Genomic DNA, 26461 nt, shown 5'->3' on the forward strand with positions numbered 1-26461 from the left:
GCACTTTAAAAATCCTTGACCGAGTCGAAGGCTAGCTAATGTAATAATATGCAAATATTTATATCCAGTATATTATTTTAATTTTCTTGTTAAACCGGCAATGCGTTATATGTGCATTAATAATAATAAATCATGCTATTAATAAATTAGTTTAAAGCAATATACAAAATGTATTTCACGTGACTATTGTGCTATTATGTGAAATTGGTAAAAAAAAAAAAAAAAAAAAAAAAAAAAAAACGCATACACACCAAATCAAGCATCAATTAATGATTCGAATATAATGTCAGCAAGATGACCTATATAGACAGGTTTCCTGGATCGAGTGACAGTCGAACTTAATCGCTTGCTCAATTATTCCATGTATTCTTTCGTTCATAAACTAGGACTTCGGTACTGTGGTTATTAAACAGTGGCGGATCCAGGGGGCGGCCCCCTTTAGAAAATTGCAATTTTTAAAAATTGTTGACAAATTGTTCAAGATATCCTCAGAATGCAAGATTTGAGGTTTAATATTTCAAACTTTTCTTGGGGAGCATGTCCCCAAACTCCACTAGCAAATTCGTGATGCTCACTGATGATCCTATCCAGAATTTTTTTTGACCCCCCCCCCCCTTATCTAAAACTGGATCCATCAATGTCAAAATGTGACAACTTGATAACTTAATTTACTGACTATGCCTGTTTTGTATGTGCAGTCTCTATGCTTTGTATGTATTGTGCATGTGATATATATGTTCATTCGGTTAAAAGTTCATCAGCTTTAATATCTAATATCTTGTCTGATATTCTCTGTACCGAAGCTAAATTAACTTTCCGTATTCGTACGCAGGTCAACCAAGACATGTTAATATATACATACAGAAACCCGTTAGAAACGCGTTTTTTTTTTATCAGATATGATGAACTGGGATAACATCAATCACTAACAGCAATAGTCGCTAAACCGGTCAATTTGGGATGGGTAAAAACTCTAACATGATTGTTTGGCGCAAAATGCAAATTCCTTTAATAGTCATGGGCTTTCATTGGATGATATTTTGGCCGATTTACTACACAGGTTTCTATGACGTCATGGATTGAGAACCGTAAATAAAATATTTATACTGAATCCGAATACACAGTTTCGAATTCTGTTTTATCGTTTGTATTGTAGATTTAGATAAGAAGGTATGTAATTAATTAGAACGTATAATCAATAGTTACTGTATTAGGAACAATGTTCCTTAAAAAAATAAGCGTAGATTATCGTCCAAGAAAGCACTAAAGCTTAAATCATTTTGTCGGAAGTCATATATTTTGCCCTCACGTCTCATCAACATGAATTCGACTTGATCCCCCGAAAGCACGACGGAATGAATTAATGAAAATGGCTACATTGAGACATATTTTCGGGGAAGAGAACTACACGATTTTACTTTTTAACTTTTTATGACAAGGGGGAAACTTATAGACTGATTATTTTTGTGATCAAAGGCATACTTTCTGCTTCTAAAGGATTAATAAACACGTTCGATATCAATGTATCGACAACAACAATCTGATCTTCTTTGTTGAAGTCACTGACAGTACTGAGCACGTATATCATCTAGTGCTCGAGTTACTGGATTTTATGATAAGGGAAGGTAAGAAATAGTTTTCGTATCGTTGTTGTTCATTTCCTCGGTCATCAAGGAACATATGGCAAGAAAAACATGGAAAATGTGCGGTTAGTTTCCGCCTTGTTTATCGGGGTCACATTACAAGTCAAGGTTACATTCGTCATGTTTACGTTAATGGTAACCTGTCTGAGGCTTAACATACGATAAACAAACAACAGTTTTAATGATTTCAAACTACAGTTTTATCTTTTTTTAACGAAATATAATTTGAACATTATAAAATTCAATGTTTTTGTAAAGAAAAATAATATACTATGCAAGAATTGTATGTTCTGCATTTCCTTAAATTTCTCTATGGAGTTTACACAGCATTAATGCATCAGTTTCATTGTACTATTAATCATTTAGGATGGTACTGCACTTAACAAACATGTATATGTTTCAGTTTCTATTCAAACCTATGTGTACATGTACATTTATATATAGCGTTCACCCAGAAATGCGTAATCCATACCGATACCAAAGTCCCCTTACCAAAATCACTGTATTGTCATTTTTTGTATTATTAATAGGAATTTTATACAGAAAATGCTCTATAGTTATGAATGATGTTTTGAATCAATTGAAGTTAAAACTAATTAAAAACTTTTCAAAATCAGTCAGTTTCATGTTTTCAAAAGTCCTAAAATGTGTAACCAGAAGTTACCGTACAAAACAATTATTAACCATTTCTCACTTTCCAATCCGAATTTTATGTTTTTTCTTAAAACATTTGAAGGTTAAAACTTCACTTTAAGACTTCGGATACATGTACATGTAGGTTTTGAAAAATTAGGTATTGTTTTAAAAACGAAATGAGTTTGAATTCTACAACGTATTGTAGCACTAATTCCCATACTAGCAAAGAATGTAAAAGAAAGTCAGTCATGGGACTGGCTGGTTAGATTGTCCAGTCAGTCCCTCAGATATTTAGCCAGTCCCACTCATTTTCGTAAATTTACTGTTAGCAAATTAAAATTCTTTAATGACTTTATGGTATGCCAAGTTGCTTTTCATTTTGTTGTATTGACTTAGTTGTGGAGTTTTTTCTCAATCTGTTTTCAGAAATGGCAATTAATACAGGTTTATTTATTTCCCATTTTGCATGTGATTAGTTTAGTAACTTTAGTTTGTATCATTATAAGTATCTGAATATCAATAGTTTTATTTTAACATAATCATTCTTTAACAGCATATTTTTTAATCCATGAAAAGTGTTCTGCTTCAGTCTGCTCAAAGTCAAATTCATCACCACTGTCCATTTCCCCATTTCCTGCTAAATCGTAGCTCTTGATTTTTTTCTGTTTTTGTGATCTAACGTTAAGATCACAAAAAAAAAAGTTTGAGCTGTGTTTTGCAGCTATTTTCCTATGATCATTATCATCTTTTATAAGCATTGTATTATTAGTCTGAACATATGACAGTTGCTTGGCCGTATGCCAGGAACGGCACTGGTAAAGTGTTGAATAGGCCACATTAGCACGATGTCAATGTAGTCCTCTCTAAAATTAGGTAGGCACACGACTATTGGTCCACTGTTGATGTTGAACCCTGATGATTTTGGTATTTGTATCTGTATGGAACCAGTATACAATGTAGTTATTGTGTACAAAATGTATATGCACACAAGGGTGAACTGGTGTCAGGTCAGAGGAGTTTTGATTGGTCTGGCTTTTAGAGGAAGAAAATCCTATATTTTATGCTAGAATACAGTTGAAGCCCCTCATGTAGATACAGTGTACATTTAACATGTACAGATGAAGGTGTAGGGAACCCTTGGCATGTAGATGTCTCGATGCCATAGTGGTATGGCCTCATGGTTATAAGTCCAGCATTTTTATTACAGAGCCACCTGGCCTCAACTGTCTGCATGTATGTTTGAAATGTTTCATTTGCTCAAGCTGCTTTTTCTTAGGAAATGAAATATGCTGTCAGTAATACTTACATTTGTACATGACATATACATGTACTTGCTGATGAAAACTACACATGTACTTTTTGATGCACTTTTATGGTACATGTACGGTATGTACTATGTTCATTTGAATATCAGATGCCCTCTATTGTTCACACTGCACACAATAACTCAAAAATGCTACCACCACTTTTTGTCAAATTTAGATTAATTCTATTGATGTGAGCTCCTTTTTGATTTTTATAAATTTAATTGTTTTTTTTTTTTTTTTTTTTTTTTTTGAGATGGGACTTCATTCATACAAAAATGATATGATTTATGTTTTTGGACTGCAATGTAAAACCATAAAATCCTTGACTTTTTTCAAGTCAATAAAACTTTGTTGAATTGTTTATTTTTAATGCTTTTTAAAATTTTTTTGCAAATTTCTTATTTTAGAATTTCATGTTATGGGGCCTTAATCATAAACAGTTTTTATGAAAATTAAATTATTTGTTTGGTTTTTATATATTTTTTCGTCAAATAAATGTATTTAATCACAATAAAAAATCAGAGCTGTATCAAGCCTGAATTTTGCGTCCATATTCGTCCAAACCATTCAGGGTTCAATCTCTGTGGATGTATCAATTCATTTTATTGACCAGTTCATAAGTGTGCTGCATGAACTTTACATCTTTACAATCTATTTACTTGGAAAAGGAACCCTGTGGTTGCATATGAAAGTCTGGTGTAATTGGATGTTACATCATACATGTACAATGTATATTTTGCCTGGTGTTGCTTTGATCATCAAATATTGAAGTGTTTCCCTATATGTTCATGTGTATATACATATTTTTTTTATTTCTAACTTATAAGAGTATCACTGTTCTCTTCTTTGAGTTTTTTTAAGTGTCTGTATTCTAAAAATGCAAACTGAAAACTTTAGATGCCCTAGATTACATGATAAATACAAAAAAGGGGGAAAATTGCTGCAGTACATTCTTCTGTAGAAACACTAGTTTTCTTCCTTAAGATTGTTCTTGTCGTGAAAAATGACTGACACACTTTTTCTGAATCATTGTCTGAATTTTATTTTTTAAATGTACAAGTACCTCATTTATTTTATTTGTAATTTTGAAGGCTTTAGATTTATAGTACTGGATTTTCTGTACATGTAGGTCAAAAAGTTAGTGTGAGTCTGGATATACTGTACATGTACTACCCATTATTTATATGTACATGTATAAAATACATTTAAAAAAGTAACATACAAGTATATACTGGTTGTCAGTGGCCAATTACTGTTTTGGATTTATCACTTAAGACAGCATTTTGTTACTCATCGTGTACAAAATTGTCACATTACCATGTAAGCCACTTTATGCTGACTACATTGTATTTTATGATATACAAAATGGAAATATTTTCCTAATTCAAATCTTTAAGTCTTCCCAATGGTTTTTTAGTTTCTTCATATTAACTTTTGTCTACATGTACATGTGTACATGTTGTTTCACTTTCATAATAAAAGTCCTTTTCATTACTTGTTTTGTCATTCTTTCCAGACTAAAAGTTACTGATGCAAGAAGACTTTCATAAGTACAGTTTGAAACCAAGTGCATTTAGTAACTTTAAGAGGATTAAGTTGGAACCGGAACTCCAGGATGTGAATAATTTTGTGCGACACGATATAAACAGCCCATTAATATACCAACATAACACTGCATATGTTTTACCACAGAATCGTAATGTCTTAAAGGACATTGATAATCAGACTCAGAATTATATCCGTGCGTCAACAATTAAACTGTTAAATTCTTATCAGAGATGTGGTATTAAAAGAAAGAGTGACGATATTGACTTACCCATGCAGCTCCAAGTCCAAGAGACTTCACAGGTTTCCAGTGATGATGATAAAGGAGCAAATGTTGCCACGACCACCACTACCTCAAAAAATACCTCCTCATCAAATAATGAGGGGGATTATCAGCTGGTCCAGCATGAGGTTTTATATTCAATGACCAGTCACAATGCATATGAAGTGCTAGAATTTCTTGGTCGTGGAACATTTGGTCAAGTTGTGAAATGCTGGAAAAAAGGTACTAACGAAATAGTTGCCATTAAAATATTGAAGAATCACCCATCATATGCTCGACAAGGCCAAATTGAAGTGAGTATATTGACACGACTCAGTCATGAAAATGCTGATGAATTTAATTTCGTACGAGCATATGAGTGCTTTCAGCACAAGAATCATACTTGCTTGGTGTTTGAGATGTTGGAACAGAACTTGTATGATTTCCTGAAACAGAATAAATTTCAGCCACTGCCACTGAAGTACATCCGTCCTGTCACACAGCAAGTTCTAACAGCTCTTCTTAAACTAAAGAGTCTTCATCTAATTCATGCAGATCTTAAGCCTGAAAACATTATGTTGGTAGACCCTGTTCAATTTCCTTACCGTGTCAAGGTGATAGACTTTGGTTCGGCAAGTCATGTTTCTAAGGCAGTGTGTTCAACATATCTTCAGTCCAGATATTACAGGTTAGTATGCATGTACATTTTTGTTCTTGTGGCTGAATACATGTGTGTTTTGTTGTTGTTCAGAGAAGAGATCAGTATGATTGGCTGAAGGTTATTAAATACACTGTATCAGATAATACAAAAATGGAAATGTAGGCACTGGTTTATATTGTAAGAAACTTGCTGAAATATGAAATGTTCAACTGAACATCAGAGATAAAAAAAGACACATTTTAGAAATAATGAATTTCAACTTGTAAGCTCATTTGTGTGAAGCACTGAGATCAGCAGGAGAAAATGTGAACTAAAAGTAAAGATACTATGGAAATACATGTAATAACTTTTTCAACTAAATGTTCTTAAGACTTGTTCCTGTACACTGTACACATAGTGCCAAGGAATTACAGTCAATGTAAACAGAAGAGCATGACTTCAATGTTTTTTTTTAAGGAAAAATTTCTCATTAACTGCTTTTTAAAAGAAACAAAAATCAAAGATCCATTGTCATTAAAAGTGAACTTTTCTTATAATTTTGTATATTAGCATTTATTTAAAGACTTGCTTGACATTGTTTAGGCATTTTATAAACTGAAGCACATTTGTACAGTGTACAGTAAAATGTCACAATTTTTCATATACAGTACATGTAATAATGTTTCACTCTAGCATGATATTTGGATCATTTTTTTATTTTTATTTTTTTTTGGGTGGGTGGGTGGGGGGGGGCACCAGAAATCTAACATTTTGAGAAATTTGTCCCTAGACTGTTAAGGCAAGTTTTTTTACTTCAGTCATCCATTTGATATTTTCCATTTATATGACATACATGTAAATTACTACCCTGAAACTATAGTGCACATCCACGTATTTCTTGTAATGTGAACTTTTTTCTTAAAAGGTTCATTTTCTTGAAAGCAAAGTCAAACAGTCTACAAAATGCATTGGATACATGTATTTTTTTTTTTTCAACGCAGTCGGTATAGTTCCACTTTTTACCCTTTGACTTTAAAGACGCTCTTCCATAGAAACGCACATCACCTGATAAAAATTTGGTTTCCTGATTGGCGAAATACTGAAAACTTAGTGGCATTGGGGAAAAAACTGTATCAGAAGTTGAAATTGCCTGCCATGTCTTATTTCCTGAAGAAAATTATGGGTAAAAAGAACAGATTTTGCTGCGATGAATATCTTTTTTTAAAGATAGTACTTGTTATTTCCTTCCATGGTTTTTCGTTTTTAAAATAGGATAGACCATTAGCTTTTTTGTGCATGCTATTCCAGAAATTTACACTAGTGTACATGTACATGGATTTGCTTTGTCTCCTCTTGTCTTGTTTATATTACATGCAATTTATTTAAATGCATAGTGAATAGTGCCAGAGCTGTCATAAATATTATGTCTTGAAGCCAGTATTAAGCTTTGTCAATTTGCCTTTGTGTGCAATATTAACTATGCCTTTCAGGTTCTGAACACTGAATAATTAAAATTGAATGTGCATATTGTTATATAGGGGAGGCAAGTTGTTATGGTACAAATGTATGTTTTCCAATTTAAAAACAAATAATTTTACTGGTCTATAAAATCATTCATTCTTCATGTCAACAGATGAATTTAAATTAATAAAGAATTGATTATTTTCAAGGGCCATTTAATTTTCAACCTGGGTCCAAACCCTATTGTAAATCAACACAATACCGCTATGAAAGGCCCTGAACTACATGTATTCACGAAGTTGAGCTACAATGTATTATAAGAAGAAAATAAAGCCTTGTGGATTTTGACTTCAGTGCATAGCATTGAAACATGATCATGAATGTTCATTGGTAAATAGACAGATATTTTTGCATGTGAACTGTAAGGGGACATTTTACATTTAATAATAAGAAAAGAGGGTCAAGAAACCAGAAATTGATCAGTTCATCTACATGTATATATGAGTTAGTTTGTTATATTCTTTTTTTTCTTTGATCTACTGGTTTTGTTTGTCACAGTTATTTGCACTTAAGATTTAGTGCAAGACAATTTGTCTCACAAAAATTACTGAGTAAAAATTACCTTTTTTGTTTTGAATGATAGAGCACAGGGTCAACAGCTAACTTGAATGTTAAATTTCATACAACTAATGCCATTGATTTTTTTTCCATACTGTACAAATACATGTGTCTACTAAGATGTATGCTGTCTTGTCCACCCCAACTCATTATAAAATACAAATATATACATTGTAAATTAGTAAATACATGTAAAATATAAAGAGGTCTTAAGTTGAATGGAAAACACTAAAGCCATTCTCTGTTCACTACACAAAAAAGTGTTTCATTTTTACTTTACATTTGTATATAGGATTTCTTTAGATTTATAATGTTTAGAAAGATTGTAAATGTAAACATAGACCATTACCAGACTTGTTCAGGTTCATGACAGTTTACTAACATCATGCTCTTAGCCATTTAATTTTGGTAATCTATACGTCACAGTTCTGATCATTAACTTTCTTCACATTGTACTTACATGTAGTTAATAGTTTCGGTTTGTGAAAATTATAATATATCTTTCGATGGTTGGTAACTCCTTATTGTTTTTCTGGCTTACATGTATCTTGGTATTAAATCTCAGTGGTGATAAATCACTATCTTGTACAGTTTGATATATCAAGGTCACTGTGTTTTGTTTAGGAGTATAATGATAGAATCAGTCATTCAAATTTGGCCTGAAGGGTTTAAATTGCCATTTGTCAACTTCTAAGTATAGAAAATTTTTTTTAGTTTTATGCCTGATATTTTGTCTATACAATTTTGATCAAAAAAAAAAAAAAAGAAAAAGAAGGAGACCTAAATAGTTTCATGATTTGTTATAAAATTTAAGCTGCAGACTAGTGCAGAGACCTTTCTTGTTACTTGTCATCTTCCCATGCACTTAAAATTATTTACATTTAAATAAGTTACACTTAAGCTGAGGATATTTACATCTGTGTACATGCTGTATAACATATGTCAAGATAAAATCTAAATTTCATAGTCTTATATGTACATGTTCACATAGCCACATACACGTACTTGTAAGATATAACTGATTTGTTCATAGTACAGGGATCAAATGCTTACTTCATCATTCTTCAATGTAATAGTTAACTCCTGAATTAACTTAATTAAAGTCTTTCCCATTTCATTGTGAAAACCTTGTATTTCTTCTGATTATTCTTCTTTTTTTTTTCTGCTGCCCAATTTCCCTGTTTTTGATAAAATTGTATTGCGACAAGATTTTGACCATCTCTTGCAATCTGAGATAAGACTTCGGAATTCATCCTGTGAGATGTAATCATTTGTCATTCCAGAGTTATCTGCCCTGTAGCAGAAAAACTTGATTTAGTAAAAATTTCTTCAACCGTTATAGGTACACAGTAGCAGAGAGTTCCAAAGTGTTCAGAATCAGAGTACTATTTGACAATGTTTTGAAAAAAATTTAGGTTTCCCTGGTTACGCGATTTCGCGACTTACAATTCGGTTGGCCGCTTAACTTTAAAACCATCAGTCATACTGTTGTACTGAAATTCCACATTGTTTCAACATCGTTGTGTCAACTGACATAGTGGAGGCAAATTACTCGCACGTTTTAATACTATTCATACTCTTATCTAATAAATTACAATTATGATTTGAAAGTACACATCCTGTGATTTATTTTGACTACTTTTGAATATCACACACACAGATTATCAATTTCCATTGCATAGATCTACTTTCAGTGTGTGTTTTTAGTACTACATAGAGGGATGGCCATTTGACCATTAAGTGATAATTGGGACCTTTACTTTGGATAATTTATAATTACATGTACGTCCCTTTCATTTCTTCTATTTTAAACGAAAATAATCATTTGATATTATTATTAATGACAGCTTTGGTGAAATAAACAAAGAAAAATTCAACGTTTCTAATATTACTACTAAATTACTGTTTTTTTTTTACTTTGAAAATTATTTTGTATATTGAATAATTGTCAGAAACCTTACTGTTTAGAATATATGCATGAAATAAGTCATCTCATCTCATATCTCTTATCCCGTCACATACTTTTATAGTAACCTGGTCATGATACTCTTTGTTAAGAGGCTTATGGCACTTGGTCATCTCCTTTATTGCAGAATAGTTAGGAAATGGATGGGAAAGACCTTATAATTGTTCTTGAACAATTGACCTTTTAATTTTCATTTTGTGCATACGAATAATGTACATGTGTACATGTACATTGAATAGAATAATAGATATTTTAAATGCTCAAAACTCAAAAATGATTATGTAAATGATTTTAATTTCAAGGTAAAGAAACAATGGTACCTGGTGTACATGTTGAATGTTCATTTTATGTTTACAGGGCACCAGAAATTTTATTGGGTCTACCATTTTGTGAAGCGATTGATATGTGGTCACTAGGATGTGTGATAGCTGAATTATTTCTAGGTTGGCCACTCTATCCAGGGTCTTCAGAATATGATCAGGTCAGTGTTCATGTAGTGGTAAAGAAATTCTCAGTAGAGGACGTTTAATAATAAAACTACTAAGGCCAGGGAAAAAAACTCAGGTTACCCTACCTACATTTTATACCTACCTTATTTTTTCTGCCCACCCTAGCACCTTTTATTGGTATTTTTCATTAAATGCAGCTATACTATCATAAATTGAGCGCTGTTAATGTCCACTGATCATCCCATAAGTGTTGATATGATGTAATTAAAAAAAGATGTTTTATGTACATGTACCCGATTATTCATCTAATGTAACCTTAAACAGACATTTTTTGGCCTTATTAAATGTGGACTAATACAGGAGAGAGATGACAATGAAATACATGATTCTTTGTTTTTCTTGCTTTGATGCGCAATGTGAAAGGTTTGTATCTTGCTCTCAAACCAGTCAAGTGCATATATTTTGCCAAAGATAAAAATGTTTGAAAGGTTTCAGCAAATGACAGAATGTTACATGTTAATTTACAATTTTCTGATAAAATTCTTGTACAAAGGTTACTTGCAGGTCAAAGACTGAACACTTTGGAAATGATTCAATTGTTTTTAAATTTAGGCATTCTTTTAATCACAAGTTTGTCAATAAAAAGTTAGCAGCATGAAACCATTATATTCATACCAAGGCCTGGATTAAATTTTGTAATCTTTTCATCATGTTTACAGATTCGCTACATCTCACAGACACAGGGATTACCAGCTGAACATATGCTGACAGCAGCTACGAAAACAACTAGATTCTTTATTCGAGAGCAGACTGATAGCAATTACCCATTTTGGAGGTTGAAGGTATGACAAGGATTTAACAATATTTATTTCTTCTTCCTGACTTCTCCCTTCAAATTCTGTGCCTTGGTCCTGTAGTGGTTTGATCCACTCCCAGAGGTTGGGAAGGCATGGGCCATTTGCCCCTGTTATTAAAGAAATTCAAATGGTTTGTTAACAAATGGCCCCTTCAAATTTAGAAATCTCTTCAAAAACATAAAAATAGCTCCTTCTTGAAATTTTCTTCCCAGATCACTGCACTCTTATCTCATTACCATACCAGTGCATACATATCCTTAATGTTCATGGGCATAATTATCCTTTTCAAACATTGCAGGTTTGACACTAACTTTTCTCGCTAGGTAGCCCACAGGACTTTCTGATGCAAATGTAGATAAATTAGTTAATCCTTCAAGTTATTTTGCAGTAAGTTCTTAGAACTAATAAAATTTTAGGAAATAGTGTAGCCTAAAGGACTACCAGACTACTTGAAGTGTCGAACCCTGCATAGTATACAAGATAGTGGCTACACATGTAGGTTCTTTTTTTGTATATCTCTAATATGATCTATAGTGTTGAGAAGCTAAGCTCATTGAGACCAGTAACTACTTATTATACAACAACCACATAACTTAACCAAGTATATTTCCCATATATCTGGTGAATTTGTTTATATATAACATATGGTGGAGCTCATTTATTAGCTTGATAGTTCAGTGTTGTTTAAAACAGAGAATGTTTGAAAATTTACCAAAGTTGCATGTTATGAAAGTGAACGCCTGATGGTTCTGTTTTATTTTTCAATAAATTATGGAAAAGGAGGTTGGAGCATGTGTTGCATTTTTTATTAAAGAAAATGTCTGAAGTGTTTTCACATTATGTTACCTGTTTTACCTTATTGTGCATACATATACAATTTTACATGTTATGACTATAAAGCACATCCAGGAGGTTGGTGTGATTTCACATCTTAAGTTTTGGATAGATACAGAAAGGCACGGAAAAAAAAACACGAATTTCAAAGTTTTAAGAATTTGTTAAAACATGTGACCAGTATAAAGGAATTCACATGGTGAACAAGATTTTGGGTTAAATGACCCTAAGTTGTTCACATCAATGTTGAACAGTGGTGAATTAGTTATTAAATCGCCCAACTTAATTAATACATCTTATAGAATATCTAAGCTTATACTTGTAGGTGCATTTTGTCGTAGTTCATAGTTGATATTGTTTTTGACAAATCATGTTTAAATTATATTTGAATATGTACGTGTACATGCAGGTACAATACATTTTTATGAAACATTTGCATATGTGTTAAATGTAAACCCAATTCTTATTTTATCAACTAATGATTTTCATTGTTGGAATGTAGGCTTTGTTTTTGTCTTAGTGAATGAGTAGATGATTGTTGCTATGCATAGATTAAACAGTGTTACTAACACTAGAAGTTTCCTGCTTAGCTAAATTAGCATTGGTAATGTAAATCTGAACTCCAAAGCTCAACATTTCTCTGAAGTAATGACTGCCATAAAACTGTTGGACATGAAAAGACTTTGAAATGTCCTGGTGACATTTACACATTAGCCTCATTTATTTCATTATTACAAAAAATATTTACAAAAGGCTGAAAATCAATACCTACATTTTGATGACTAGATTTATTATTAAATTATTAGATATATAGCCTGCAGTCTCAGTCTAATTAAAGGAACAATAAATGTGTTGCAGAACATACATGTACATTACAAGAATGTGATAGTGAGTTTGTTGATATCCATCACTTTGTAATAAAACTGTAAGGGCCACTTGTGGGATTGGCTGGTACAAATTGTATGCTCAACTAAAGATATTATTACATAAAAATCAATTTTGTCTTATTGTCTTCGTGATGGCTTTCATTTTCATAAGGTACTTCTCAAAGATTCTCTTTAAACATGCTGGAAGCTAAGAAAATTGATTTACTATGGCAAGGATTCAAGAACCTTAAATTATTAGGAAATAATTATTGTTCAAGTTAAAACTGACAAATGATAAACTTGTGTACATGTATGTGTTTGCTTTGACAGTTTATCAGATTTCATATAGACAAATGTACCTTCTTTTTCTTTGGCATACATGTACATGTTATTGACCATGATGTATACAGAAACTTTTGAAAGTTCATGATAAATTTTGTACTGGTCAATAATGTTTTGAATTTTCCATTAATATCCAGTCATGTTTGCTCTCCTTGAAACTCGAGTCAGCCTTAGAAATTTTGCCTGTGAAATGTTTGCCAACATTTTCCTGGTGTGAACAAAGTGTAACTAGAGAAAGGATTAGGAATGTACAAGACAGACAGTGTGAATGTTGTATTGATTTACATCAGTCTTAACTGACAAGCTGATTATTGAATGTTGTGGAATAAGTAGGAGTTACACATTGTCAGCTTAAAGTGACATTTGTTGTGTGCAGGGAGTTTGTTCAGGAATAATTTGGAAATTAGAAATCAAAGGCTAATTTTTTTCAAACCAGAAAAAGATGCTGAAAGTAAAAACAAATTTACATTGGTTGAATATAAATAAAGCTCATAGGTTAATGGATTAATAATTCATAAAATTTGCAGATGTCTTCATTGCTTAGTAGTGATTATTTTAATTATGTAACCTTAACAATGTCTAATTTCCTGATTAAGATGTAAACCTGACTTGTTCATGGAAGTTCTCATGCTGTCCTTGTTTACTTGCTTGTATTGTAGGTCAAGTATAAGTACTGTGGACTGTTAAGCTTTAATTAACTGATTATAGGTTGTTAGTGATGGGCTATAAATAGCTACATATACTCATCAAGAGACAGGATGTTGTATAGAAATCATTTCATACATCACTAAACATTACATAATACAAATGTTTGGCAGGTGATGAGCCTGATTTTAAGTTAAAAAAAAATTAAGGAAATTTTTAAAAATGAAACAAAGTTGAATCAGGCCATTTCGCATATGTGAGGTATTAAGTGGTTCAACATTTCGAGATGAAGTTATGATTACGAAATAAGCCATGCTTTCCACTAAGTCCCAGAAGATCGGAAATAAAAACGTATTGAACTTGGCCCTTAAATTTTAGCAACTTGGAGCCAGAAGAGGAATAAAATAAGGGTCTAAGATTGGTTGAGATTTAAAGGGAAAGGTCTACCAAGTGAAATTAAAATGTCTGTTAATGAAGGAAAGCCATGGGCCTATAATCCTTATCTATAATGATCCTTTTCAATAGAAAATATTGGTGTGTCACAATATCAGACCTATAATTTTAACCCTTTTATTAGCCTTCATGTTTTTATACATGAAGTAATAAGAAGGGCTGAAAATAGCCTCCTTTTAAAGTTGCTAATATTGTTAGTGACTTCTTGCAATCGTAATTTCAGCAGTTTGCATTCGCATATGATTTGCATAATTATATATGACTGCTTCACATTAAGCTGCTGATCGATGCCTTGTTGTACCGTCATAGCTTCATAGTTCTAGCTTCATATGAGATCAGAATTTACCTCTTAAAAATCATATACATGTGTTCTACGTGTGTTTTTTTGGTTATATGAGAATGGGAAGCTTACACAATCAATTAACATTGACCATTACCTAGTTTCGAAAGAGTTATCATATCAAGGGAACCAAGATTCTAGTGGAAGTCACCTGATTTTAGAGCATATTCCATTCATGTCGTTTTGGATGTTGAAAGCCAGCCAAAATCAGTGGCATAGAATATTTGACGATTTTTTAACCTATTAATTCATGGTGTACAAGTATTTTTTGTCAGGGTTGTTGAATTCAAAGCATTTGTATATTTCATGTTGCATGTTTATTTTTTTCAGACTCCTGAAGAACATGAAAAAGAAACAAACATAAAATCCAAAGAAGCCAGAAAGTACATATTCAACTGCCTAGATGACATGATACAGATAAATGTCCCCACCGATTTGGAAGGAAGTGAGTTGTTAGCTGAGAAGATAGACAGAAAGGAATTCATTGATTTGTTGAAGAGAATGTTGACATTGGACCAGGACAGAAGAATCACTCCCGGAGAGGCATTAAATCATCCTTTTATCACTATGGCACATCTGATCGAATACGCTCATAGCAGCAAGTAAGTATCAAAGAATTGGAATAAAAAATAAGTATAATCTGTTCTTATGTTGGAAGCAAAGTCTGATCAAGGCATTGAGATGTGCATTAAGTTCACATATGAACATTGTAATATCCTGAAAATGTATCTTTTTATCAATTGTTAATTTGACCATATTTACTTACATATATAACATGTATGATTTGGTGTAATACACACACAACATTAAAACAATAGCACTTGACACATTTTAGAATTGTATTTAAGGAGCATGAAATGTTTCCTTTATTTGTTGAAAACTGATGTACTATTGTTTCTCACAGAGTAAAACAGAGTGTGTCAGCCATGGAGATATGTAGGAAGTCTGTGAAGAACCTTTTTGATGTAAATCAGAATTCTGGGCTTATGTCAAACTTAGTGCCAGCTTCAAGTAACAGTCTAACAGTCACATTTAACAACCAGATTAATGCACTTCATTCACAGGTATTTCTGACATATGTTGGAAAAGTTCTCTAGTCTTGTGTATCGAACATACATTTGTATGTTATCAGCAACTTGACAGTTTTTTCATTGTTGTTACTTCTGATATTTTTTATCTAAGGCTAGTCCTGTGATCAAAATAATTGTTTTACATCAAATAAACTTTCGTATCACTGATGAACAGAATAACATAGGTCATAAAACCACCCACCACTCTGATGGGTCACTAGTGATATTTTCTGTCTCAACTTCAAAACTGTGGTTATTTGTATGTTTCTCATTTTTTTAGTTAACCTTGAAATTTGAAATAAATAAAAGAACATTGGTGAATGCAAAATTCACTTCTTGCCCTTATGATACACTGTACAGGGTATGAAAGGGCAACCTAAATTTCAATTTGGGCAAGTAGAATTGTCATCAACTTGTTTGATAGGACAAGGTTCATAAGATGTCAAATTTCATACCCTGCTGTACATATCTTTAGTTGAATTCATAATACTCTATACATATCTTAGCATATAAAGTGTAAAGTTATTTGTCTTATCTAGGAACATAATTTTACTGGTTTATCTTAGTGTTTACATAATCATTGTCCTTTGAAGCCATATATATATATATTCTATTTCAGATGACTGCAGCCCAACATCAGGGAACTGAATTACAATACTTGCCATACCCCTTACAGTCTCGCCCTTACATCCCATATCAGCCAACTCAGCAACCATTGAATCCCCAGCTGCCACGTAACAGTAACCAATTCAATAGAACTGACCCCTTTATACATGTATCATCTATAGTGGTACCAGGTATACAGGGTAGGTTCCTAACCAATGCTGGAGGTAAATTACACTGCCAGATATTTAAAACTGGTGCAAGCTTTATTGCAGGATATTGATGCCCTCCGTTGCAGTGCTGATATTGTGCCAGTTGTTTAAGTTGATGTTAATATATGGATGTTAAGTTCTTTATGAAATCCTTGAAGTTAGCCACTAGCCTGTTGGGTTTGGGTTATGAAATGAAAATCTTGCATTGAATAGTTATTTAAATTGATATTTTCAAGTCATTCCCTGTAAAGATAAATATTTAAAAAATTATAATTTCCAGCTTGCAAAGTCAAAACAATCATCAGAGTATGTCTCACAGATGTAGTCAGTTTAACACATGCGCCTACTGGTTTCTTTTGCGTAAACTTCCTTAAAAATTATTCTGAGATATCAACGTTTGTGAACTTAATAAGAGAAGGAGTTATATTGGAATTTTTAGACAAAAGTAATATATTTTCAGGATTAAGTTCACCAACCAGATACAATCCTATACCTATGGTAACACAAGCTCCTGCTTTACAGCTACAGCCACAGTTGATTGCACAGGTTTGTTTAAAGTTTGATTAATCAACCATTAATCTGGTATTCCTAAAAAGTTCTCATGCTGTGAAGTTTAAAGATGCCATAGATATTTGGATCCAGTTGTTGTTCAAAAGTTCATATGCATAAGGACAAAATTTACTCACTGAATAACTGTAATTCAATCTGTACGATTTATTCGCTGAATTAGTGTAGTGCAATCTAATCAGTTTATTCACTGGAAAAGTAGTCCAATCTGTACAGTTCATCCACTGGATAAGTGTAGTACAATCTTTACAGTTTGGGCTTTGGTGAGCATAATAACGATAAACATGTTTTTTTCATGGTCTTCCTTGGAGTTGATTTTAGTTGTTTCATATTGTGATTAATATTATTTAATGCTTGATGTCACCCTGAGTAATTTAATTTAGACAAATTATTGAATGAGCCTTGGTCAGCTAATTATCTTTCATGAATTTTAGTAGGGAGAGATTATCAAATGTTTTTATCTCATTCTAGCTTTTTTTTAAACCCAAATTGTCAGTTCAATGAGAAATAGATTTCATACTGTACATAATCATAAATGTAAAATGTTTTTGAAAATAAAATAATTTTTCTACCTACCCACCTGATTTGTTTGTTGGTAACAAAGAACAAGATTTATTTTATCTTTGGCCTAACTATCAATACATTTACATGTATAGACTGCACCTGGTAATTCTTGGCCTGGAGGACAGCCAGTCTTGGTAGGATCTTGGCAACAATTAGGTCTCCCACAGCAGAGATCAGTTCAGCAGCCGCTGCTAGCTGACAATCTGACCTCTCAGTCCTTACAGGATAGTTGGAGACAGTCTTTGGTCCTTGATGGCTTTGAACATGGTCCACTGGCCTCTTTGTTGAGTGAAACGGTAAGTAGTATTTTCTCAGGTATGTTTACTTGTATAGAACTTTTTTTTTTTTTAACAAGAAAAGGTTAGGTAATAAATTTAGTCAGTTTTACTGATATTACATTTTCTCATTAACCACGAGAAACTATTCTAAGGGAAAGCTTGATATTCATGGTACTTTCCTGACTTTAAACCCATTTTATGAAATAGTTTTACAACAATAGCAAATTTGTATGAAGCAGAACTAAATTATTATAGGGATTTGTCTTCCATTGCTTGCAGAATGGTAAAGTAGATACTGTTATGAGAGTAAATGTAAATTGACTTTGATTTGATGAAAACATCTTGAAATTCATATATTTTCACCAGGCTGCCCAGAATCAACATTTACAAATGATGTCAAATCCTTCCAACAGAAATGACAACAAACAGAGGAAACAAAGGTATTGTCAACATGATTTAAATAAGAAGGGTAATCTTATCTTTGACTGCTATTTTGAAGTGTTTTCAAATTATCCTTACATGTATGTGAAAAAAGGATTTCTCAAGACCTGTACTAAAACATTGTGTTTATTCTGCTCAGTTTTCCATTAGAAAAGTTCTTTAATTTGATAGGTGTTTAAATAATTGTCTTTGTATTTTGATAAAACAATCCTTGGGATATAATCAGTAATCATGATAGGTGCATTGTTGGTGTTTCCTTTGATAATCTCTCAGTAGTCCATTGTAAACAATACATTGTGTGGGTTTGATAAAAAATTTGTTTTCATTGATAAATAACTGATAGGTAATCAGTAAAATCTCATGTGAGGTAATATTAGGTCTTTCACAATAGGTTATAAATAATATTTTCTATTGAATTTTATTGTGTACATGTATGAAAAGTGAAAAGGTTGATGGTTTCTATACTTACCTTTCTATACATGTAATTTTTAGAGTTGAAGATAATATATTTACAATGGCTCTAGTAAGTACTGTAATTCAAATACAATGTTGGCTTCTTATGGCCCTAAACATGTCTCTGAATGAACTTTTCATATCAAGGAACAATTCAACTTCATTCTGCTATATCATCATTAACAGATAAAAAAATCTCTATCAAAACAACAGTATAGCTCAATGCCTATAATAGCTTTATTGTTAGCTTAAGTGAATATGTCCATATTTAATACAAGTCAATTTTTTCCAAAGAATCATAATTATCAGGGATCGAAATTAGTCTAGATATTTGTCTAGACCACAGGTCTCGTAGACAAAAAGAAAAATACCTGAACTTGAAAACAAGCCACTAGACCTGATTTCATTGCTTTGATCAAATCCTGAACTGAATAACACAAGTTGATTGTTTTTTTTTATAAAAGGGGCATTTCATTCATTTTTGTTGTGTTTTTTTAATTGCTTTGAAGTCTGGATCTTTGAAGAAGGTAATTTTTAAAATGAATGTAAAGAAATGATGCCAGCAAATGGGCATTAGAACTTAGAAGACAACATAAAATATTATCTTACAACTTGAAAGGCTGCAAACTTTCAATTGATTAACTTGCTATAACACAACAATTTTAATTGCAACAGTGAACACAATTTTATTTATCATCAGGGTCCAGCTGGAAGCTTTCATGGCATGGTGGATATCACTAGCCTTTATGAATTGTTTAGTCTTCTTGTGCCAGTCAAGTGTATCCTATTTTGAGTTTTTTGTTTCGTTTATAAGTTTGCCGCCACTGTCCCTACTAACATTATCACAACAATATTTACAATACATTTATTCCTTTTCCGATTTGTATCGAAGCCTGAAATGTTAGGCCCTTCTTTGTCAAGTCATTCACTTTATTTTGTTCCCCATTGGAGGATTGTTTTTGAGGGGTAGGTTACGATACGTCTTCAAAGTGTTGCCGCTTGTTTACTTTCTTTCGGAACTATTCGGTTAATTTCCCAAACTTCTAATACCTACCTTTGTGTTGTGAGAAAGGCTAAGAAGTTCTGATTTGGTTTACCTTGGCATTGATCAATACTGATGTATGTTTGAAATATGCCTCTATAATTCCTTAAGCATTGAAAGACTAGAATTATGAAATTACTTATTATGGGTACATTTCCGGAAAATTATTCTAGACCACCGGACCGGTACAATAAAACATTTTGCTAGACACTGGCTAGCGGACCAATAGTAATTTCGAACCCTGATTGTAAACAAGCATTTATTGTTCTATCTGTAGTCGAAGTTATGTTAAAGAACCAACATCAACACACCTTTCACCAGTGAAGAAAAGGGTGAAGGAGAATACCCCACCTGATAGCTTGTTACAACAGGAAGCTGCTCTCTTATGTGACTGGACAAATGGCAACAGTATACACCGAAGGGAAAGACAGACGATAGTGATAGCTGACACTCCCAGCCCTGCACATAGTATCATTACTATTAGTTCTGACAGTGAAGATGATGGGGATGGAAATCATAGGAGGTAGGAAGTTACACCCCCCTTTTGTATATGTACTTAATAATTTTGAAAAGGTCATTGAGGAAATCTTTGGTGAAACCTAGTTCTTCCAAACAATAATACTTCAGCTGTAAATGTATTTGATTTGTCTAATTATATGAAATATACAATGGAAAGAAAATCAGATGTAACCTAAATACTACTTTTCCAACATCTTAATGCATATATAGAAAAGAGAACTCTAGTAAGTAAAAAAACTTGTTATAATTTTTAACATTTTTAGGACTATGTAATGACATTGTATTATATATTTGCAGGGGTCACCACCATCAGAACAGAAGCAGCTATCTTGAGACCAAATCATTGAATGGAAACTTGTTTGGATCTGTGGGATTGCCAGGTGATTATATTTTTGATATTATGATTGAATGAAAAATCAGTATTGTAAATGTCAATGACAAATACGTTAATGTGAGTAGATAAGAGGATTTAGGGAGGTCTTTAACACTTATATTGGTATTTAAATGATTATCTCCTGTATGCATTGGTGAAGGTTAAAAGTAAATTAAATTTGACCAGTTCATTAAATACTTGTTAGCAATGCTTATAAGGATTGTCATTTTGTTTGCATTTTGTTATGAACTTAAAGTGCATTTTCCTCCTTAGCAGATTAAAAAAATGTACATATAGTGATTGGACCAGCAGAATATTCAACAGGAATGTTAACCAAGAATATTTATTGATCCTTTTGAATGGTAAAATTTTACCTGATACAAATTAAGTTTATAATAATTGAAACCTTGGAAAGAAAATTCATACCCATTTGTCCTTCTCATCATGTTTTTGAGAGAATTATACAACATTGTCATGTTACCTTTTCAATGGAATGAGAATATTAATTTTCCTATTCAAGTTAGTGTGGTATATATCAACAGTATTTATTTTAAAAAAAATGTGAACCGTCATTGCAGAATCACCAAGAGATAACAGAATGAGTCATCTTTTAGTCTCTGATATACAAGACTCTGACCTTGAGGACAGTAACCTTGATTTCAAGAAACAAATTACCCCTATCAAACATGAGGACCTGGAGCGAACTATACTGAATGAAGCACAACAAGATTTTAGGTCTTTCCCATACTCCAGCAGTATCCAGCTACCTAACACTGCATCTCTGATTCCGCCAGAAATAGCTGGTGGTTTTGATACAAGCAAGAAACATAGGGAACAGGCAAAAGTTTCACCCTACATGGTGAGCATTCCAAAACAGGAGACTCTCCCATCATCATCTTCAATGTCCAGTTTTGACAGATTTCGAGGTGTGAGGAGTCCGAAGCCCGAGGTTAAACTGCCTCCATTGGAACTTGACATGCCACATACAACTACACATGGAAAGATGGCGTATGTGTCTCCTACAGTGAGGTCTGCTCCCAATCCTCAAATCAAGTTATCAGCACCCAATACAATATACAGTAGTTCGTTGTTTGGACAGAAACACAAGCCAAGTAATTTGAACTTTGCATCTGGAGGAACAAGTCAGCTATCACCAGTTCAAGCTGGCATAGCCTTTGGACAACCAGTTATTCTTAATGCTGGACCACAGTTAGAGGTTCATAGGTAAGACTTATGTAACTAAACTTAATAGATCTAATTAGATAGTGGTGTGTTATCTTATAATATAACGAGGATAGTTATGGTGTAATTGTCATAGAGACAACAACCCCACCGGGATGAAAATGTCAGCCATAGGCCACCCATTGGTCTTCAATCAACGATGAGGAAATCCTCACACCACGGCAGGCTTGCAGCTGGCTCCAAAACATCATTATACACAGGTACATTGAAAGAGTTGCTCCTATATATTCAAGTAACAAAAAGTTAACTAAAGGTGAAAATGAAATAACATACAGAGGCAAGAAATTCCTGACTTGGGATAGGCCCAAAAATGCGGCTAGGTTAAAGTACTTTGGCATGATTACAACTCTCCTCTTTAAAAACTGTACTTCTTTAATATTCATATGTAATCAGTCCGTCAATATTTTGTACACAAAGTGCTTTTGTGTTATTTAAAGCCTAATTGGGAAGCAATATTAGACAAGAAAACTTGTTGTGGTTACTATATGAGTTTGTCTGACCATATCCAAATTATGTGCTAATACATAAAAATGAATAAATGATTTTCTACTTGACAATTTTAATGTGATAATCCATAATGTCTACTCATGAGGGGTTGTTAAAACGTTTAAGTACAAAGGGAATTTTGTTCTGAACAATATGTTGCATTTTTTAAAACTTTCACAGAAATAGGTACATTTTATTCATGATATTGGTATTTGTAACACATGGTCAGGGACTTCTAGACATGGCTTGTATAAAATAATATATCCTGTTATCTATCCTGATTTTTATTTTCAGGGATTACAGAAGACAGCCAGCTTTACAAGGGAGTCCAATTCATCATTATTTGTTACCAGCACACCAACAGCCACAAGTGGCTATCCCGGCAGGAATGGGCCAATATGCCCCATTTTCCCCTACAGTTGCTCCACCCCCAGCTCACCAGAGTCCAAGACATGTACAGTACACAACCCATCCACTGCCTGCACATGTTCACCCTGTACTGCAGAGTTCCACATTACCAGCTGTACAGTATCAGCCGCAACTTGCATCTCAGTATGGTGGTCTGGGAAGCCTAAACCCAACATCGGCAGGACTATACGCTACATATCCTCTCAGCCCAAACAAGGGCCGACCTTTTCAGTATTTTGCATGATGTGAATTTTTGTCATAAAAACTTTTTTGTAGTTTCTCATTGGTGCTAAGTGGCAACTCTATCATTCCTTAGGGCGGCACAGAGTGCTTGGATTTTTTTTTATTTAATCTGATGCTTTTATATGGTTAATTATTCAATAGTGTGATGTGTTTATTTGTTAATGTTGTAAATTTTAAAGGAAATTCCAAGTGAATATTTTATAGATGTGGCCCTAACCACTGGTTGTAAGTAGTTATATTAGATAGAATACCTTAAGAATTGTTTTCCTTGCCATTTTATTGACCCTTATTCTTCCATTAGTTGCTGTTGGGAAATTTTTCTTATAAAAATTGTCAGTATTTATCAAAGAAACATGTATATCATTTTCAATTTCCTGCTCACTCATTTTTGAATGATTTTATCAGTATTGCTTGGTAGAATTTTATTACTTCACAAGTCACACATTCTTCAGAATTGATCAATTAAATGCTTTTTAATTAAATATTAAATAGTTAATTAGTCACATGATGACTCATCAATAGTTTCAGTGGATAACATGATTTCATTAAGATCATTTTAGATGACAAATTAGATATATAGGTGTGGTAGCTTACAACCAGTGTGCTAATCTGTAGTGCACCAAATTATCCATAGTGTTTTAGTTTTACGTGTGAAATTTTTGGTGTTTTAGTCTGGAACATTTTAATGAAGTTTTTATCATGACACTCACACTTTGTTATTATTGAAGCATTTTTATTGTGCTGTTGCTTGTTTCCTCAGTGTTGCATTTAATGTATTTAGACTTATTCTGTTGAGTTTGTTTTCTTGTTTACGTTCCTAGATGGATATTTTAACTGATTATAACCTGACAACTATGTTCTGTTGTCTTAATGTGTCATCTCATAAGGGAGATAACTTCTTATTGCTGTGGACATTTGAACTGAACAAGTCTTAGATTAGATATATACATGTTGCAGATGTTTACTTGAAATGACTTCTAGATATATGACATGTATTGGGCTATAAGATTAAATGATAATACAATTAATTGTTATGAAAATTGATTCTTTATTTTCTGGGCACATCCGTTAATGGGGTTCCACGCCTTGTGTATTAGGAATTTGATTAAATTGAGTTAAAGAAGATTGTAATTTTAAGCAGGTGCTAGGGATTGACGTATTGAATTATCAAAGGCTTGCTCACCAATGGAAGTGCCTTCAATTATTTAGTCTCCATACTTTTTGTAAGAACATCTGTCATATTTCGATACTTTTTGTAGGCTATGGAGACACGAGAGTCTGGCTAAGATTTTATGATATGATACTGCTGTTAGAATATATGTAGGGGTGTTAAATTGATGTAGTCAAGTGTAGAAAATCAACAGTTGATGACTTCATGTTAGAAATAGTAGATATCAAGATACTGAATAGAGAAATTTATGGTAGAAGTAAATGACATTATGTTTTGTTTAAAAATTAAGTGACTGAATTCCACAGCAATATGATAACTGTTTTTGTAAGTAGTTGATTTAATTTTCTCGTGTCAGCCCTTGGGCATCTTTTTATCTGTGATTTTTGCCAAAGATCCTGTTGCCAGGGCTTGAATTTGTCAAAACAACATATTTTCTATTGAAAAGATGAAGAAAGAATATTTTTCTATAGAATGAAATTGTAAAGTTTGAATGCAAACTAGGATTGAGATGTAAATAGATTTTTATTATTCATGTACATACAGAAATAGTTAAGATTTGGTGCACTTATTTAATCAGAACGATAAGGTTACAAATTTGTACATGTTGTGTGTGTAATTATAGATGTAATCATGTATAGAGTGTTTTATATGGTGCCATTTATTCCCCATTTAATTGTATAGCAAGAGTTGCATAAATCTATATATATTTTTGTTAGATATAAAACTCATCAGTAGAATCCTTTTCATTGTACTATAGCTGTTTGCAGCAATAGTCAAGTCATATAAGCTGTATTTTAGTCACATGTCTCCTTGTACATAACTCATATTAATTGTATATTTATAGTGTGTAAAGAAGAAATATTTTGTAATGATCGATGTATTTTAATTGTGTGTAGTTACCTTAGAATAACATCCAATAGAAGATTTGTTGTTTTATGCACCAAGTATTGTGATACTCAAGAAATTCATTGTAACATCACAAATTGTTTGTGTCAGCAGAGCTACTATACTATATAGGTATTAATTCCAGTTGCTAACCCTCATGATTTTGTCATGTATTAAGAGTAACTCATGTTTAAGAAAAAGCTTTGACTTTTAAGATAATATGGTAATGTAATCCTGACAGTAAAATAAGTCATAGATCTTAAAGGTTGAAAAGTTTTGCAGGAATTTATTATAATTTGAAAAAAAAAGTAAATGGCAATTAAAAATCTTAACTAAATAACAATCAAATTTCTTTTTAAGAAAACTAAGCATATGTGTACTGACCATCCTTGTAAATAATATATATAGAGATATATGTCTTTCAAGAAGGAACATGCTATAAAATTTATAAAAATAATGTATATTTTCCATCTGGATATGGCAGAAACTGTATTTAGCTATCCTATATGCAAGTTGTAGTCGGCCTGCATGGCATTCTTCATGATCATCCTTCATACTTCACCATCACATGTTGCCAGTATTTATATAGTGTCTTTCAAATCATTAACGTTGTATATTTTAATCTTCATAAGACTAAATAAAAGCAAGATTCTTTAAGACAGAGAATGGCCATCAGAAATCAAAGGCTTTTTTTTTAAATCACCATCAGATTTTTTTTTATTGTGAAGAAATGAAAAAAAAATTTATAGTAAATTAATTTACTAAATTGTTATTTTAAATGATAAATTGAAGTGGTGGTTCAATCTAACGTGGTTTCCCCAACATCTCAACATTATGACATCAAAACAAGACTTATGATTGTCACATCAGCTAAAAATGTCATTTATTTAGAGAAATGAAATAAACTGAGAATGGATGGCCATATAATTCAGTGCCCAAACATGCTGATGTAAAGAATTCTTGCTTTATCAGGTTAGCTGTATCCATTTCATCATGTGTCCATGCCTTGTATATTTAGCATTAAATGTAGATTAAGCTGG

The 26461-nt window shown here is 32.5% G+C and overlaps 1 protein-coding gene across 2 annotated transcripts; it reads left to right on the forward strand.

The window, feature by feature from the left end:
* The first annotated feature begins 1317 nt into the window (after nucleotides 1–1317).
* Nucleotides 1318–26461, forward strand: LOC148609646 (homeodomain-interacting protein kinase 2-like). 2 transcript variants are annotated; one of them, XM_088540625.1, is made up of 14 exons: nucleotides 1318–1625; nucleotides 5103–6081; nucleotides 10436–10559; nucleotides 11247–11369; nucleotides 15195–15466; nucleotides 15769–15928; nucleotides 16554–16764; nucleotides 17210–17295; nucleotides 17973–18176; nucleotides 18525–18598; nucleotides 20372–20617; nucleotides 20911–20993; nucleotides 21565–22210; nucleotides 23009–26461. In XM_088540625.1, exons 2-14 carry the CDS (start codon nucleotides 5117–5119, stop codon nucleotides 23364–23366), a joined length of 3552 nt encoding a protein of 1183 aa, XP_088396751.1. In that variant the 5' UTR covers nucleotides 1318–1625; nucleotides 5103–5116; the 3' UTR covers nucleotides 23367–26461. The 2 variants fall into 2 exon arrangements, with proteins under 2 accessions (XP_088396751.1, XP_088396752.1); XM_088540626.1 differs by having other exon boundaries at nucleotides 16554–16740.

The sequence above is a fragment of the Perna viridis genome, chromosome 8, assembly GCF_037379345.1.
Source record: "Perna viridis isolate PV_CMFRI_1.1 ecotype Kerala chromosome 8, ASM3737934v1, whole genome shotgun sequence".
Classification (NCBI taxonomy): Eukaryota; Metazoa; Mollusca; class Bivalvia; order Mytilida; family Mytilidae; genus Perna; species Perna viridis.